This window comes from Nerophis ophidion, linkage group LG28 (assembly GCF_033978795.1).
Source record: "Nerophis ophidion isolate RoL-2023_Sa linkage group LG28, RoL_Noph_v1.0, whole genome shotgun sequence".
Lineage (NCBI taxonomy): Eukaryota > Metazoa > Chordata > Actinopteri > Syngnathiformes > Syngnathidae > Nerophis > Nerophis ophidion.
In genome coordinates, this window is record NC_084638.1 from 24,467,188 (window position 1) to 24,483,664 (window position 16,477).

The 16,477-nt window shown below is 45.0% G+C and overlaps 2 protein-coding genes across 9 annotated transcripts in view; one reads left to right on the plus strand and one right to left on the minus strand.

The window, feature by feature from the left end:
* Positions 1 to 16,477, plus strand: part of LOC133545526 (gastrula zinc finger protein XlCGF57.1-like) — a 403,569-nt gene that overhangs the window by 352,222 nt on the left and 34,870 nt on the right. The gene's annotated exons all lie outside the window — the stretch shown is intronic.
* LOC133545530 (zinc finger protein 135-like) overlaps positions 1 to 16,477 on the minus strand; it is a 129,988-nt gene that overhangs the window by 102,966 nt on the left and 10,545 nt on the right. The window contains exon 3 of one of the 5 annotated variants that reach the window (XM_061891202.1): positions 9,242 to 11,741. The exons of 3 other annotated variants lie outside the window; for them this stretch is intronic. In XM_061891202.1, coding sequence (XP_061747186.1) covers positions 10,567 to 11,741 — 1,175 coding nt within the window. In that variant the 3' untranslated portion in view covers positions 9,242 to 10,566. Of the gene's footprint in view, positions 1 to 9,241; positions 11,742 to 13,966; positions 15,216 to 16,477 lie in introns of those variants that run through there. One more of the 5 variants, XM_061891205.1, reaches the window with a different exon arrangement.

The following is a 16,477-nucleotide window of genomic DNA, read 5'->3' on the forward strand; positions in this document are numbered from 1 at the left end:
CATCAGTGGTATATTAAATAAAATCTATTTAAAAACATTAAAAAACTATTTTCTATTTGCAGCCTTCTAAAGTAAATACCAACATTAACTTTTTCCACAGGCTAATAAATTCGGGAGAAAAAAAATTAGGTGGGCGGGGTTTGGTGGTAGCGGGGGGTGTATATTGTAGCGTTCCGGAAGAGTTAGTGCTGCAAGAGGTTCTGGGTATTTGTTCTGTTGTGTTACGGTGCTGGCGTTCTCCCGAAATGTGTTTTGTCATTCTTGTTTGGTGTAGGTTCACAGTGTGGCGCATATTTGTAACAATGTTAAAGTTGTTTATACGGCCACCCTCAGTGTGACCTGTATGGCGTATGCGTGGCCTTCGGGTATGTGTTTGTGAAAGCCGCATATAGTATGTGACTTGGCCAGCACGCTGTTTATATGGAGGAAAAGAGGATGTGACGACATGTTGTAGAGGACGCTAAAGGCACGCTCCCAATATTGTTGTCCGGGTGGAAATCGGGAGAATGGTTGCCCAGGGAGATTTTCGGGAAGGGCACTAAACTTCGGGAGTCTACCGGGAAAATCGGGAGAGTTGGCAAGTATGAGTATTAGTGGTGACTGTGGTGTTACCGGCGGGCCAGCTCTAATGTTAATTTGATATTGCCTCAAGGGCCAAATCAAATTAAACGGCGGGCCAAATTTGGTCTGCGGGCCAGAGTTTGACACCAATGGTCTAGTGGAATCCAGAAAGTTTAGACCAACCTGATTGTAATCGTTCATTATAACAGATTTCTTAATAAAATGAATTGTGTTTTTCCAAATGAAGTCAACACGTATTTTGTCAATAGTCTTACATATTTTTGGTTAACATCGAAAGAAAAAGCCTGGAGATACTTCTGCTTTGGAAAGCTAGGTTCTGCTTTTTAAGGATAAATCTCTCTGTAGCCATTGGTTCAATCTTTCCTTAGTTTTTTCTACAATTGGAGTAAAGTTCAAGACCGATCTAGAACCCTGATTTTTAGTCATAAGTATTCCTAGGTAATTAATACTATCCTTAACTGGAATTTGACATATAGACATCATTTCACATCTCTTCACAGCCATTAGTTTACACTTATTCACGTTTAGACGGAGACTAGAAGCCAAAGAGAAAAACATGAATCACATCCAAGGTTAGGGGAATTTGAGAAAAGTCCTTCAAAAGTCCTTCATTTTGATGCTGACAACTACTTTGGCATTGATGAAGAAGGTCCACTACCTGAACTCCAGACAAATAATAACATTGTAATTCCAGACATAGATGTAAACATTAGTGAGGCGATAATGAACATTTTTGAACAATTGAACCCACTTGAAAATGATGGCATTTGTGGAACAGACATTTTCACTTCAATTCTGCACATTATTCAGTGAACAACATGAGATGGTTTGTTAAAATGTTTTCTTCACTTGTGCAGTGTATTCTGCGAATTAAGGTTTTGTTTAAACATTTTGTAAAAAAATAAATAAAAAAGAACCTGTTCCACAGACCTGTATGAAGTTGCCCACTCTATTATTGCAAAAATCCAAATAACACTGCAATATGTTTGTGCTGTAAACATTTGTTTCTACCATTGAGGTTTTTAAGTTATTTTAAAATACATGTTCTGATTAGTGATGTCATCCAGCTGTCACGCTTGGTAAAAGGATTGGACTCAGATGCAGAGTTGGGACTTTAGACAGGCTTTTATTTTGACAACTTCCTTTTACTTCCAAAGTCAAGAAATAACAATATCCATCCATCCATCCATCTTCTTCCGCTTATCTGAGGTCGGGTCGCGGGGGCAACAGCCTAAGCAGGGAAACCCAGACTTCCCTCTCCCCAGCCACTTCGTCTAGCTCTTCCTGGGGGATCCCGAGGCGCTCCCAGGCCAGCCGGGAGACATAGTCTTCCCAACGTGTCCTGGGTCTTCCCCGTGGCCTCCGACCGGTTGGACGTGCCCTAAACACCTCCCTAGGGAGGTGTTCGGGTGTCATCCTGACCAGATGCCCGAACCACCTCATCTGGCTCCTCTCCATGTGGAGGAGCAGCGGCTTTACTTTGAGTTCCTCCCGGATGGCAGAGCTTCTCACCCTATCTCTAAGGGAGAGACCCACCACACGGCGGAGGAAACTCATTTGGGCCGCTTGTACCCGTGATCTTATCCTTTCAGTCATGACCCAAAGCTCATGACCATAGGTGAGGATGGGAACGTAGATCGACCGGTAAATTGAGAGCTTTGCCTTCCGGCTCAGCTCCTTCTTCACCACAACGGATCGGTACAACGTCTGCATTACCGAAGACGCCGCACCGATCCGCCTGTCGATCTCACGATCCACTCTTCCCTCACTCGTGAACAAGAATCCTAGGTATTTGAACTCCTCCACTTGGGGCAGGGTCTCTTCCCCAACCCGGATACGGCATTCCACCCTTTTCCGGGCGAGAACCATGGACTCGGACTTGGAGGTGCTGATTCTCATTCCGGTCAACAATATCTATAATCACAAAAAAAACTACTCGGCGAAAAGGTTCCAGAAAAAGAAGGAACAACCGAAAATCACTCCGAACGGAGGAAAACACAAAACAAAAGATGAACTATAATTGACGCCGTATATGCTATAAAAAGTATTTAACAAAAAACGCTCTAACAGGAGGACCAAAACAACAGCTCTGAAAATTTCTACACTACTTAATCTAATAAAGTTTTAACAAAAATAGTCACTCAAAAAGTTGAGGAATGAATGAAAACATTTTAACTGAAACTTACCACTGCGGCTGAATAACGAAATAATGAAAATCACTCTGCTGAGGAAGAAAGGAAAACTCAAAATATTCACAAAGGGGTTCAGGATCAAGGGCCATACGCACGAGACAAGGCAAGGCATAGACAAGGACATGGACGCTGGAGAGCACGAATAAACGAGACAATCTGGCACAGAACAAAGGAAGGAGTGAGCTTATAAAACACATGAAGGTAATAGATAACAGCTGGAAACAATCAGAGAACAGGGATGACGTCAGACTGATGACACAAAAGGAAGGGCAAGTGACCTGAAACGAGAGGAGTTACTTTTCAAATTAAAACATGCAAACCGTAAGACAAGACATCCCTCACCGCGGTGTGACACCAGCCACCCCACACACTTTTTGTCAAAATCTCCCTAAACTTGTCCCAAACGTTTGTGCTACACATTTTTTTGTCTTATGATTAGTATGTTAGGGGCTAGGTGTAAATGTTAACACATTAACTTAAACTATAATTTTAGACAAACGATATCTATTGTCTGACTACAAGAAACATTGAAAAGTATATGAATAACAAGTCATAAGGAACCTTTTAGAGCAAAAAAAAAAGATGATTCATATATTTATGTAAAATTTATTGAATATTCCAATTAAAATATGTGTGTGCAGAGAAGTTCCATGAATCCAGAGGTTGTGTATTCCGTCCTTGTTGAAATGGTCATGCAGCTGCGTGGTGTCTCTGAAATAAGAATGTAACAATCAGATCACAAGAAAACAGCTAAGACAATAGAAGTCATACGGGACATCAAAAAATGGATTAGAAAAGACGGATTTAAAATAGTAATACAAAAAATAATAATTTCAGCGGGCCGTAGTTTGGGGACCCCTTATCTAGTCCAAAGAAAAGCGCTAAATAAATGTAATCTATTATTATTACTATTTGATCAGCTACCGACGTACCACGACGTGACTCACATTTCGACATGTTACCATAGCAACAACTCTGCAAACACTATTAGCTGATTTGACAGTGTACTTTTTCCGTTTCCTCCGAGACAAACGGCAAGTTTGCAATGGATGTCAGACTCTTAGGAGCCGCAGAAACATTAGTTGCTAACTTGTTTGTAGTGGAGGCACACAAGGCTAACTGCTTAATGGCTACAATGCCATGTTGCCTTACATTTCGTGCGATTCAACAATCTTAGAAATAATAATGTCTAATTACATTTTCTTCCTCTTGACCCCGATGTCCATGAGGTAGAAGTTTGCGCTTGATAATGCTGCGGACGGTGCCTCCGTTAAGCTACTTGTCGGCAGTTAGGCAGACATTTTGTTCACAAACAACTTGGCTTTAATAAAAAATACAAAACTGAAAAGGGGCGGGCATTATTGGTGAGCAGAACCGGAATGCAATGTCTCTTATACACACTACTGAAATGCTCTCACATACATTGGTAAGATGCTCTTATACATATAACTGAAATCCTTGCACACTTAATACTAAAATTGTTGTCTCTCACACGTTCAGTTTAAGTTCAGTTTATTTTCAGTCTAACAAAAACATATTCAAACATGGATCACGATTCAAAAATGAATAACATGACTGAAACAGGCAGAAGCAAAAAAGCTTATATGCCCAACATAACATTTTTTACATTCAATTAAGTTACCTTTTCTAATAATTTTGTAATACAAAAAGAAATATAGTCATTCAGCATTTACATTTAAGTTGCCCTTTAACAAATAATACAAAAATATGTACTTACACACATGCACTTTTTTGTAAATAGATAAACGTACATACCTTCTAAATACAACATTTAACCAAACAAACATACATTTCTAGTTCACATAACTTTTTAAAATACATTGTGACATGTTCTTTTTGAAATTGAATACTGAGTCACTCATTTTTATTTCTTTACCAACAGAATTCCACAAATTAACACCGAGAAAAGATAAACATCTACGTTTAACAACTAATCTTGCTTTTGGTAAAATAAACTTAGATTCATCTCTTAGATTGTATTTGCTGGTCTGTAGAGAGAAGTGGTGTGTGTGTGTGTGTGTGTGAGAGAGTAAAACATTTTAGTTGTTTATGTGAGAGAATTTTAGTTTTTTATGTGAGAGGATTTCAGTAGAGTATATAAGAGCATTTCAGTAGTGTATGTAGGAGCATTTCAGTAGAGTATGTAAGAGCATTTCAGTAGAGTATGTAAGAGCATTTCAGTAGAGTATGTAAGAGCATTTCAGTAGTGTATGTAAGAGTATTTCAGTAGTGTATGTAAGAGCATTTCAGTAGTGTATGTAAGAGCATTTCAGTAGAGTATGTAAGAGCATTTCAGTAGAGTATGTAAGAGCATTTCAGCAGAGTATGTAAGAGGTAATTCTGAATAATGTCCCTAGCGGCCCCTCATAACAACCTGTGACGTCACGCGCATATCGTCTGCTACTTCTGGTGCAGGCAAGGCTTTTTTATTAGCGAGCAAAAGTTGCGAACTTTATCGTGGATGTTCTCTACTAAATCCTTCCAGCAAAAATATGGCAATATCGCAAAATGATCAAGTATGACACATAGAATCGACCTGCTATCCCCGTTTAAATAAGAAAATCTCATTTTAGTAGGCCTTTAAAACATGTAAACACAGCTCCGATTACACACACACACACATTGAGATACAGAAACACAAATTAGCACACACAGACACGTGAATTGGATTACAAATGCACAGATTTAAGATACACAATTGCAAATAATTTTGCAACAATAATAATTCCATAATGATCCAGCACTGACAGAAGGGCAGGGATGGCATAAAACAAAGCCTTACTGGCAACTTGCAACAGGTGTGGCCAGACTGCCAATCAGAGACAGGTGAACCAATTGACCAATTAGAAAATTAGACTGGTTGTTAAACATCTAAAAGAATCAGACCATTGTTAATTCAAAAAACAGACATTTTATTCTACAACAGGGGTGTCAAACTCAAATACAGAGTGGGCCAAAATTTAAAACTGAACAAAACCACGGGCCAAGGTTGAACAAATGAACCTTTTAATAGGGACCTAAACACGTTTTGCATTGAATATTGAACAAGCAAGGCTTATATAACTTTATAGTGACATGTAAAATTGAGTTTTAAATAATAATCTCCTCTCTGAGCTGCAACCTTATCGTGGTAGAGGAGTTTGCGTGTACCAATGATCCTAGGAGCTATGTTGTCCGGGGGCATAAAGCCCCCTGGTAGGGTCTCCCAAGGCAAACAGGTTCTAGGTGAGGGATCAGACAAAGAGCAGCTCGAAGACCTTTATGAAGATGAAAAACCATGGACCCAGATTTCCCTCGCCCGGACGCGGGTCACCGGGGCCCCCCTCTGGAGCCAGGCCCGGAGGTGGGGCACGATGGCGAGCGCCTGGTGGCCGGGCCTGTTCCCATGGGGCCCGGCCGGGCACAGCCCGAAGAGGCAACGTGGGTCACCCCTCCAATGGGCTCACCACCCATAGCAGGGGCCATAGAGGTCGGGTGCATTGTGAGCTGGGCGACAGCCGAAGGCAGGGCACTTGGCGGTCCGATCCTCGGCTACAGAAGCTAGCTCTTGGGACGTGGAACGTCACGTCACTGGGGGGGAAGGAGCCTGAGCTAGTGCGCAAAGTCGAGAAATTCCGGCTGGATATAGTCGGACTCACTTCGACGCACAGCAAGGGCTCTGGAACCACTTCTCTCGAGAGGGATTGGACCCTCTTCCACTCTGGCGTTGCCGGCAGTGAGAGGCGACGGGCTGGGGTGGCAATTCTTGTTTCCCCCCGGCTCAAAGCCTGTACGTTGGAGTTCAACCCGGTGGACGAAAGGGTAGCCTCCCTCCGCCTTCGGGTGGGGGGACGGGTCCTGACTGTTGTTTGTGCTTATGCACCAAACAGCAGTTCAGAGTACCCACCCTTTTTGGGTACACTCGAGGGAGTACTGGAAAGTGCTCCCCCGGGTGATTCCCTTGTCCTACTGGGAGACTTCAACGCTCACGTTGGCAACGACAGTGAAACCTGGAGAGGCGTGATTGGGAAGAATGGCCGCCCGGATCTGAATCCGAGTGGTGTTTTGTTATTGGACTTTTGTGCTCGTCACAGTTTGTCGATAACAAACACCATGTTCAAACATAAGGGTGTCCATATGTGCACTTGGCACCAGGACACCCTAGGCCGCAGTTCCATGATCGACTTTGTAGTTGTGTCATCGGATTTGCGGCCTCATGTTTTGGACACTCGGGTGAAGAGAGGGGCGGAGCTTTCTACCGATCACCACCTGGTGGTGAGTTGGCTGCGATGGTGGGGGAGGATGCCGGACAGACCTGGGAGGCCCAAACGCATTGTGAGGGTCTGCTGGGAACGTCTGGCAGAGTCTCCTGTCAGACAAAGTTTCAATTCCCACCTCCGGAAGAACTTTGAACATGTCACGAGGGAGGTGCTGGACATTGAGTCCGAGTGGACCATGTTCCGCACCTCTATTGTCGAGGCGGCAGATCGGAGCTGTGGCCGCAAGGTAGTTGGTGCCTGTCGGGGCGGCAATCCTAAAACCCCTTGGTGGACACCAGCGGTGAGGGATGCCGTCAAGCTGAAGAAGGAGTCCTATTGGGTCCTTTTGGCTCATAGGACTCCGGAGGCAGTGGACAGGTACCGACAGGCCAAGCGGTGTGCAGCTTCAGCGGTCGCGGAGGCAAAAACTCGGACATGGGAAGAGTTCGGGGAAGCCATGGAAAACGACTTCCGGATGGCTTCGAAGCGATTCTGGACCACCGTCCGCCGCCTCAGGAAGGGGAAGCAGTGCACTATCAACACCGTGTATGGTGCGGATGGTGTTCTGCTGACCTCGACTGCGGATGTTGTGGATAGGTGGAAGGAATACTTCGAAGACCTCCTCAATCCCACCAACACGTCTTCCAATGAGGAAGCAGTGCCTGGGGAATCTGTGGTGGACTCTCCTATTTCTGGGGCTGAGGTCGCTGAGGTAGTTAAAAAGCTCCTCGGTGGCAAGGCCCCAGGGGTGGACAAGACCCGCCCGGAGTTCCTTAAGGCTCTGGATGCTGTGGGGCTGTCTTGGTTGACAAGACTTTGCAGCATCGCGTGGACATCGGGGGCGGTACCTCTGGATTGGCAGACCGGGGTGGTGGTTCCTCTCTTTAAGAAGGGGGACCGGAGGGTGTGTTCCAACTATCGTGGGATCACACTCCTCAGCCTTCCCGGTAAGGTTTATTCAGGTGTACTGGAGAGGAGGCTACGTCGGATAGTCGAACCTCGGATTCAGGAGGAACAGTGTGGTTTTCGTCCTGGTCGTGGAACTGTGGACCAGCTCTATACTCTCGGCAGGGTTCTTGAGGGTGCATGGGAGTTTGCCCAACCAGTCTACATGTGCTTTGTGGACTTGGAGAAGGCATTCGACCGTGTCCCTCGGGAAGACCTGTGGGGAGTGCTCAGAGAGTATGGGGTATCGGACTGTCTGATTGTGGCGGTCCGTTCCCTGTACGATCAGTGCCAGAGCTTGGTTCGCATTGCCGGCAGTAAGTCGAACACATTTCCAGTGAGGGTTGGACTCCGCCAAGGCTGTCCTTTGTCACCGATTCTGTTCATAACTTTTATGGACAGAATTTCTAGGCGCAGTCAAGGCGTTGAGGGGTTCCGGTTTGGTAACCGCAGGATTAGGTCTCTGCTTTTTGCAGATGATGTGGTCCTGATGGCTTCATCTGACCGGGATCTTCAGCTCTCGCTGGATCGGTTCGCAGCCGAGTGTGAAGCGACCGGAATGAGAATCAGCACCTCCAAGTCCGAGTCCATGGTTCTCGCCCGGAAAAGGGTGGAGTGCCATCTCCGGGTTCGGGAGGAGACCCTGCCCCAAGTGGAGGAGTTCAAGTACCTAGGAGTCTTGTTCACGAGTGAGGGAAGAGTGGATCGTGAGATCGACAGGCGGATCGGTGCGGCGTCTTCAGTAATGCGGACGTTGTACCGATCCGTTGTGGTGAAGAAGGAGCTGAGCCGGAAGGCAAAGCTCTCAATTTACCGGTCGATCTACGTTCCCATCCTCACCTATGGTCATGAGCTTTGGGTCATGACCGAAAGGGTAAGATCACGGGTACAAGCGGCCGAAATGAGTTTCCTCCGCCGTGTGGCGGGGCTCTCCCTTAGAGATAGGGTGAGAAGCTCTGCCATCCGGGAGGAACTCAAAGTAAAGCCGCTGCTCCTCCACATCGAGAGGAGCCAGATGAGGTGGTTCAGGCATCTGGTCAGGATGCCACCCGAACGCCTCCCTAGGGAAGTGTTTAGGGCACGTCCAACCGGTAGGAGGCCACGGGGAAGACCCAGGACACGTTGGGAAGACTATGTCTCCCGGCTGGCCTGGGAACGCCTCGGGATCCCCCGGGAAGAGCTAGACGAAGTGGCTGGGGAGAGGGAAGTCTGGGTTTCCCTGCTTAGGCTGTTGCCCCCGCGACCCGACCTCGGATAAGCGGAAGATGATGGATGATGGATGGATAATAATAATAATTAAAAAATACCAATGGCATATCAAATACAATTTAAATAAAAATGTAATGCCTCTTTTCTATTTGCAGCCCTTTGAGGTAAATATCAAAATAAACTTTTGCCACAGGCTAATAATACATTTGAAAATAAAATAACAATAATGAATTAATCAAACATTCAAGCCTTGAAGTAGCAAGAGAAAGTGCATGACTAAAACGTTAATTATTGCTGGGGGTGGGGGGGTGTATATTTTAGCGTCCCGGAAGAGTTAGTGCTGCAAGGGGTTCTGGGTATTTGTTCTGTTGTGTTTATATTGTGTTACGGTGCGGATGTTCTCCCGAAATGTGTTTGTTATTCTTGTTTGGTGTGGGTTCACAGTGTGGTGCATATTTGTAACAGTGTTAAAGTTGTTTATACGACCACCCTCAGTGTGACCTGTATGGCTGTTGAACAAGTGTACTTGCATTTACTTGTGTGCGTGTGTGTGTAAAAGCCGCGTATATTATGTGACTGGGTTGGCACGCTATTTCTATGTAGGAAAAGCGGACGTGACGACAGGTTGTAGAGAACGCTAAAGGCAGTGCCGTTAAGGCACGCCCCCAATATTGTTGTCCAGGTGGAAATCGGGAGAAATTCGGAAGAACGGTTGCCCCGGGAGATCTTCGGGAGGGGCACTGAAATTTGGGAGTCCGGGAAAATCGGGAGGGTTGGCAAGTTTGAGTATTAGCGGTGAATGCGGTGTTACAGCGGCACTGCCGCTGTATAATACCGGCGGGCCAGCTCTAATGTTAATTTGATATTGCCTCAAGGGCCAAATGAAATTACACGGCGGGCCAAATTTGGCCCGCGGGCCAGAGTTTGACACCCGTGTTCTACAAGGTCACATGCAAAGGATACAGCGCTGGTTTCAAATTGCTAGTACAAACAAGTGTGCATCATTATATAGTATAGTGTAGAAGTACAAGTAGTAGGACGGCTGGCACCACCATGGTGGAGACTTGTCTTGGAGACAGCAAGCATTTGAAGGAGCACACTCAACCATAACATCATCATTACTTATTAAATATTAGTAAAAGTACAAATTGATATGTTAGTACACAACTAAACATATTAGTAAGACTGAGTAATAGATATAAACTGATGTGTGGATGTTGTTTTCTAGGATGTTTTACTAAGAAACATATTTAAATGTTTGCTATTGAAGTCATTGAAAAAAGTAACTAAAAGTGATTTGGGGTTTGTTTGTTTGTCATTTAGTTGGAATCAAAACAAAATCAAGTATAGTCAGATGCTAATGAAACTTTCAGGACATGTCAGAAATGGGATAAGGAACAAGTAATTAGATTTTGGGGTTGATCCTGATCATCATTTGGATTCAGCCTTCTTTTTAAGGATTCTTTACTACTGGGATATTTGGCCTGGTGGAGGTCTGCGGAGCGCTTGCTGGTCTCACCAGCACACTTGTGTTTGTTAAGTTGGTACTCATGAGAGAATCTTTCATCACACAAACTGCAACTCAACACTTTCTCCCCAGTGTGTGTTCTCATGTGTCTTTTCAAATTTCGACTTCGTGCAAAACTTGCATCACACACTGAACAGGAAAAAGTTATTTCTCCCAGGTGTGTTCTTGTGTGATCCTTCAAACTATCATTCCTTGTAAAAGATAAGCCACAGATTGAACAAGAAAAAGGTTTTTCTCCTGTGTGTGTTCTCATGTGTCTTTTCAAATGTTCCCCTTGGATAAAACTTGAATTACACACGGAACACTTTAAACGGTTTCCCCCAGTGTGTCTTTTCAGGTGTCGTTTCAAATCTTGACTTCGTTTATACCTTGAATCACAGACAGAACATGAAAAAGGTTTTTCCCCTTCGTGTGTTCTTGCGTGATCTTTCATAGTTTGCTTCCTTGTAAAAGATAAGCCACAGATTGAACAAAAAAAAGGTTTTTCTCCAGTGTGTGTTCTTGTGTGCTCTTTCATATTGTCCTTCCTTGTAAAAGATAAGCCACAGATTGAACAAGAAAAAGGGTTCTCTCCAGTGTGTGTTCTCATGTGTCTTTTCAGATAACTATGGTATTTAAAGGTTTTGTCACAGTGAGAACATGTGAAGTGAGTGTTGTCAGTGTGACATGTCTTATCCTCTTTAGAGTCTTCATCATCAGTGTCAGGAGAGTGTGAGGTTGTGTCCTCACTATCTGATAGTGGAGCTAAGAGCTTGTCTGCTTGTGATCCTCCACAGTGGTCTCCATCAGCTTCTGTTGTCATGTGTTGTGTTGAGCTGCTGCTTGGAGGCTCCCCCCCTCCCCTCTCCTCACTTTCACCTTTCACCTCATCATCTTCACTCTTCACAGGGACACCAGTCATTTGAAACTCCACCAGTCCTTCAATATCCTCTCCCTCCTGACTGATGTTGTGTTCTGCTGCTTTTTCTTTAATGTGGGGGGGCTGTGGTTCCTCCTCCTGCTCATGGAGATGATTTTCTTCGAGGTCTGCGGGACACAAGATGACAAGCACATGCTTCAGAAACGTCCAGCTTTGCTCGGTCACATAAGACATTGTCCTTCACCAGCATATGATTCCACAATCTCATCAGTTTCCCGTCACAGCAACAAGGGTACTTCCAGCTGACACATGAAGACCTTCAGGGAAATGCTTTCTTAGACCAAGGTCCAATCCACTTCATTTACATAAACATCTTTGAAGTAATACCTGCACTCCTCATATGGTAAACGCCATACATGAAAGTGTGCTGTTTGCTCTCTGAATAAGTCAGAAGAAATAATGTACTACATGCCGGCCAAAAGTGAGCAGTTCACCCTGCTGGTTGACGATAATTACGATGATTTTCTGCTTAATCTTTAGAGACAGTGGAAATCTTGTCCAGGGTGTACGCCGCCTTCCACCCGGATGCAGCTGAGATGGGCTCCAGCATCCCCCCACAACCCCAATACGGACAAGCGGTAGAAAATGGATGGATGGTTGTTCATTAGCCAAATTGCTTTGTGTTTTATATTGATATGAAAAAGTGAACACCATGTGTTTTTTTTTTTTAGATAACTTGTGTTTTTTTCATTCCACTTTTAAACTTTAATAAACCATTCATGTGAGACATTGTTTTGTTAATGTTTTGTGTGTAATTAATTCCTATATGACATATTTCTGCTTAAACTCTCAATGGATCTGTCCCGATACAGCATGTACATGTACACACATTAGTACATGTAAATAATAATAATAATAATAATGGATTTGATTTATATCGCGCTTTTCTATTGTTAGATACTCAAAGCGCTCACAGAGAAGTGGGAAGCCCTCATTCATTCACACCTGGTGGTGGTAAGCTACATCAGTAGCCACAGCTGCCCTGGGGTAGACTGACGGAAGCGTGGCTGCCAGTTTGCGCCTACGGCCCCTCCGACCACCACCGATCATTCATTCATCCATCATTCATTCACCAGTGTGAGCGGCACCGGGGGCAAAGGGTGAAGTGTCCTGCCCAAGGACACAACGGCAGCGATTTGGATGTCAATAGGTGGGAAGCGAACCTGCAACCCTCAGGTTTCTGGCACGGCCGCTCTACCCACCACGCCATGCCGCCCCCAAATGTACATAACTTAAAAAATACTTCTAAGAAAATGTAAAACTAGAGATAAAGGCGTCATGTAAAGAAAAAATCTGACATGCTGATACTATTAATGAACAAAAACACAAATGTGAGTCTAAATAATAATTTTTATGATATTGCAAATGACACGATGGCGTCGCGTTGACACCCCAACACTGTTTTACCAAACAATGAATAATCATGATTAATAACCATGATTTCAATATTGATAAATATAATATTTTGCCCATAACCACGTGTAAGACTTCAGCCATCCATCCATCTTCTTCCGTTTATCCGAAGTCGGGTCGCGGGGGCAGCAGCCTAAGCAGCGAAGCCCAGACTTCCCTCTCCCCAGCCACTTCGTCCCGCTCCTCTCAGGGGATCCCGATGCGTTCCCAGGCCAGCCGGTGGACATAGTCTTCCTAACGCGTCCTGGGTCTTCCCTGTGGCCTCCTACCGGTCGGACGTGCCTGAGACACCTCCCTAGGGAGGCGTTCGGGTGGCATCCTGACCAGATACCCGAACCACCTCATCTAGCTCCTCTCGATGTGGAGGAGCAGCGGCTTTACTTTGAGTTCCTCCCGGATGGCAGAGCTTCTCACCCTATCTCTAAGGGAGAGACCCGCCACCCGGCGGAGGAAACTCATTTCGGTCGCTTGTACTCATGATCTTGTTCTTTCGGTCAGAACCCAAAGCTCATGACCATAGGTGAGGAAGGGAATGTAGATCGACCGGTAAATTGAGAGCTTTGCCTTCTTCACCACAACGGATCGATACAACGTCCGCATTACTGAAGACGCCGCACCAATCCGCCTGTCGATCTCACGATCCACTCTTCCCTCACTCGTGAACAAGACTCAGAGGAACTTGAACTCCTCCTCTTGGGGCAGGGTCTCCTCCCCAACCCAGAAATGGCACTCTACCCTTTTCCGGGCGAGAACCTTGGACTCGGACTTGTAGGTGCTGATTCTCATCCCAGTCGCTTCACACTCGGCTGCGAACCGATCCAGTGAGAGCTGAAGATCCCGGTCAGATGAAGCCATCGAGCAGTAAATATGTATATCGCTTGAAGGTGCTAATCTATGGGATCATTAACAATTAGAAACATAAATATGTCAATATTTATTAATAATATCTAATCTATGTAATCTAACTAATAAATGTATAAGCATATTAAAGATTGCTACACAAACAACAATGTCACACATGTTATGTGTGCTGATGTTGTTAGAAAGTCTTGACAGTTTATTTCCAATCCTGCAGTTTCATTGGCTGCTGCTGTTCTCACCAGCACACTTGTGTTTCTCACACTGGTACTTATAAGAGAATCTTTCACCACACACACTGCAACTCAACACTTTCTCTCCTGTGTGTCTTCTCATGTGTACTAAAAGGGTTGGTCGGTCAGCAAAGCTTCTGTTGCAGATTGAACAGGAATGTGATTTTTCGCCAGTGTGTGTTCTCTTGTGTTTTTTCAAATTCTGATTTTGTGTAAAACCTTTACCGCAGGTTGAACAGGAAAAAGGTTTTTCGCCCGTGTGTGTTCTCATGTGTACTTTCAAATGCTCTTTCCTTGTAAAAGATAAGCCACAGATTAAACAAGAAAAAGGTTTTTCGCCATTGTGTGTTCTAATGTGTACTTTCAATTTGCGACTTACTACAAAACCTTTACCACAGATTGAACAGATAAAAGTTTTTTCTCCGGTGTGTCTTCTCATGTGTACTTTCAAATAGTTACTTAGAACAAAACCTTTACCACAGATTGAACAGATAAAAGGTTTTTCTCCAGTGTGTATTCTCATGTGTCTTTTCAGAGAACTATGGTATTTAAAGGTTGTGTGACAGTGAGAACATGTGAAGTGAGTGTTGTCAGTGTGACATGTCTTATCATCTTTAGAGTCTTCATCATCAGTGTCAGGAGAGTGTGAGGTTGTGTCCTCACTATCTGATAGTGGAGCTAAGAGCTTGTCTGCTTGTGATCCTCCACAGTGGTCTCCATCAGCTTCTGTTGTCATGTGTTGTGTTGAGCTGCTGCTTGGAGGCCCCCCCCCTCCCCTCTCCTCACTTTCACCTTTCACCTCATCTTCACTCTTCACAGGGACACCAGTCACTGGGAACTCCACCAGTCGTTCAAGATGATCTCCCTCCTGACTGATGTTGTGTTCCTCCTCTTCCTCTTTAATGTTGGGGGTCAGTGAGTCTTCCTCTTCCTTTTTACAGGGGAGGGTCTGTGTCAAAGAGGAAAAGAATACGCCAGAGGGTCCGTGGTGCCTGGTCTTCCTCTTTGGTGGATCCTCCTTCACCACCCTGAAGCTACACTCCTGTTTTTCAGGCAGAAGTTGTTCTTCACAGACATCTGCAGGACACAAAATGACAAACATGCTCGAGAAATGTCCAGATTTACTCAGTCACATTAAAGTAAAGTTAAAGTACCAATTATTGTCTCACACACACCAGGTGTGACGAAATTATTTTCTGCAATTGACCCATCACCCTTGATCACCCCCTGTGAGGTGAGGGGAGTAGTGAGCAGCAGCGAGAACCATGCCCGGGAATCATTTTTATTGATTTAACCCCCAATTCTAACCGTTGATGATGTGTGTCAAACAGGGAGGTATTGTATCCCATCTTTGGTATGACTCGGGCGAGGTTTGAACTCACAATCTATCGATCTCAGGCCGGACACTCTAACCATTAGGCCACTGAGTAGGTAACATGAGGCATTCAGTAAGTTTACATGTACTTAAAATAACAAGTTATTATATAAATGGGCCTGAAAACAAAAACATTGCTCGTTACAACAATATTCACAGTAAAAGACGGGCATTTTTTATGAGGGATGGGCGATATGGCCTAAAATCTATATTGCCATAAATTTCCTTCTACCTGAGTGCAGCTGGGATAGGCTCCAGCGCCCCCTGTGATTATAATGTCAGTTAATGATGGTCACAACTTACAGGGCCTTCGGAAACAGATGGAAAATGTGGCTAATCTACAGCTGCCAGCACTAAAAGATGAGCCTGTTTTGATGATAAATGTTATGATGTGATGTTGCATTTTCCATCCATCTTCTTACGCTTATCCGAGGTCGGGTCGCGGGGGCAACAGCCTAAGCAGGGAAACCCAGACTTCCCTCTCTCCAGCCACTTCATCTAGCTCTTCCCGGGGGATCCCGAGGCGTTCCCAGGCCAGCCGGGAGACATAGTCTTCCTAACGTGTCCTGGGTCTTCCCCGTGGCCTCCTACCGGTTGGACGTGCCCTAAACACCTCCCTAGGTAGGCGTTCGGGTGGCATCCTGACCAGATGCCCGAACCACCTCATCTGGCTCCTCTCCATGTGAAGGAGTAGCGGCTTTACTTTGAGTTCCTCCCGGATGGCAGAGCTTCTCACCCTATCTCTAAGGGAGAGGAGGAAACTCATTTCGGCCGCTTGTACACGTGATCTTATCCTTTCGGTCATGACCCAAAGCTCATGACCATAGGTGAGGATGGGAACGTAGATCGACCGGTAAATTGAGAGATTTGCCTTCCGGCTCAGCTCCTTCTTCACCACAACGGATCGGTACAACGTCCGCATTACTGAAGACGCCGCACCGATCAGCCTGTCGATCTCACGATC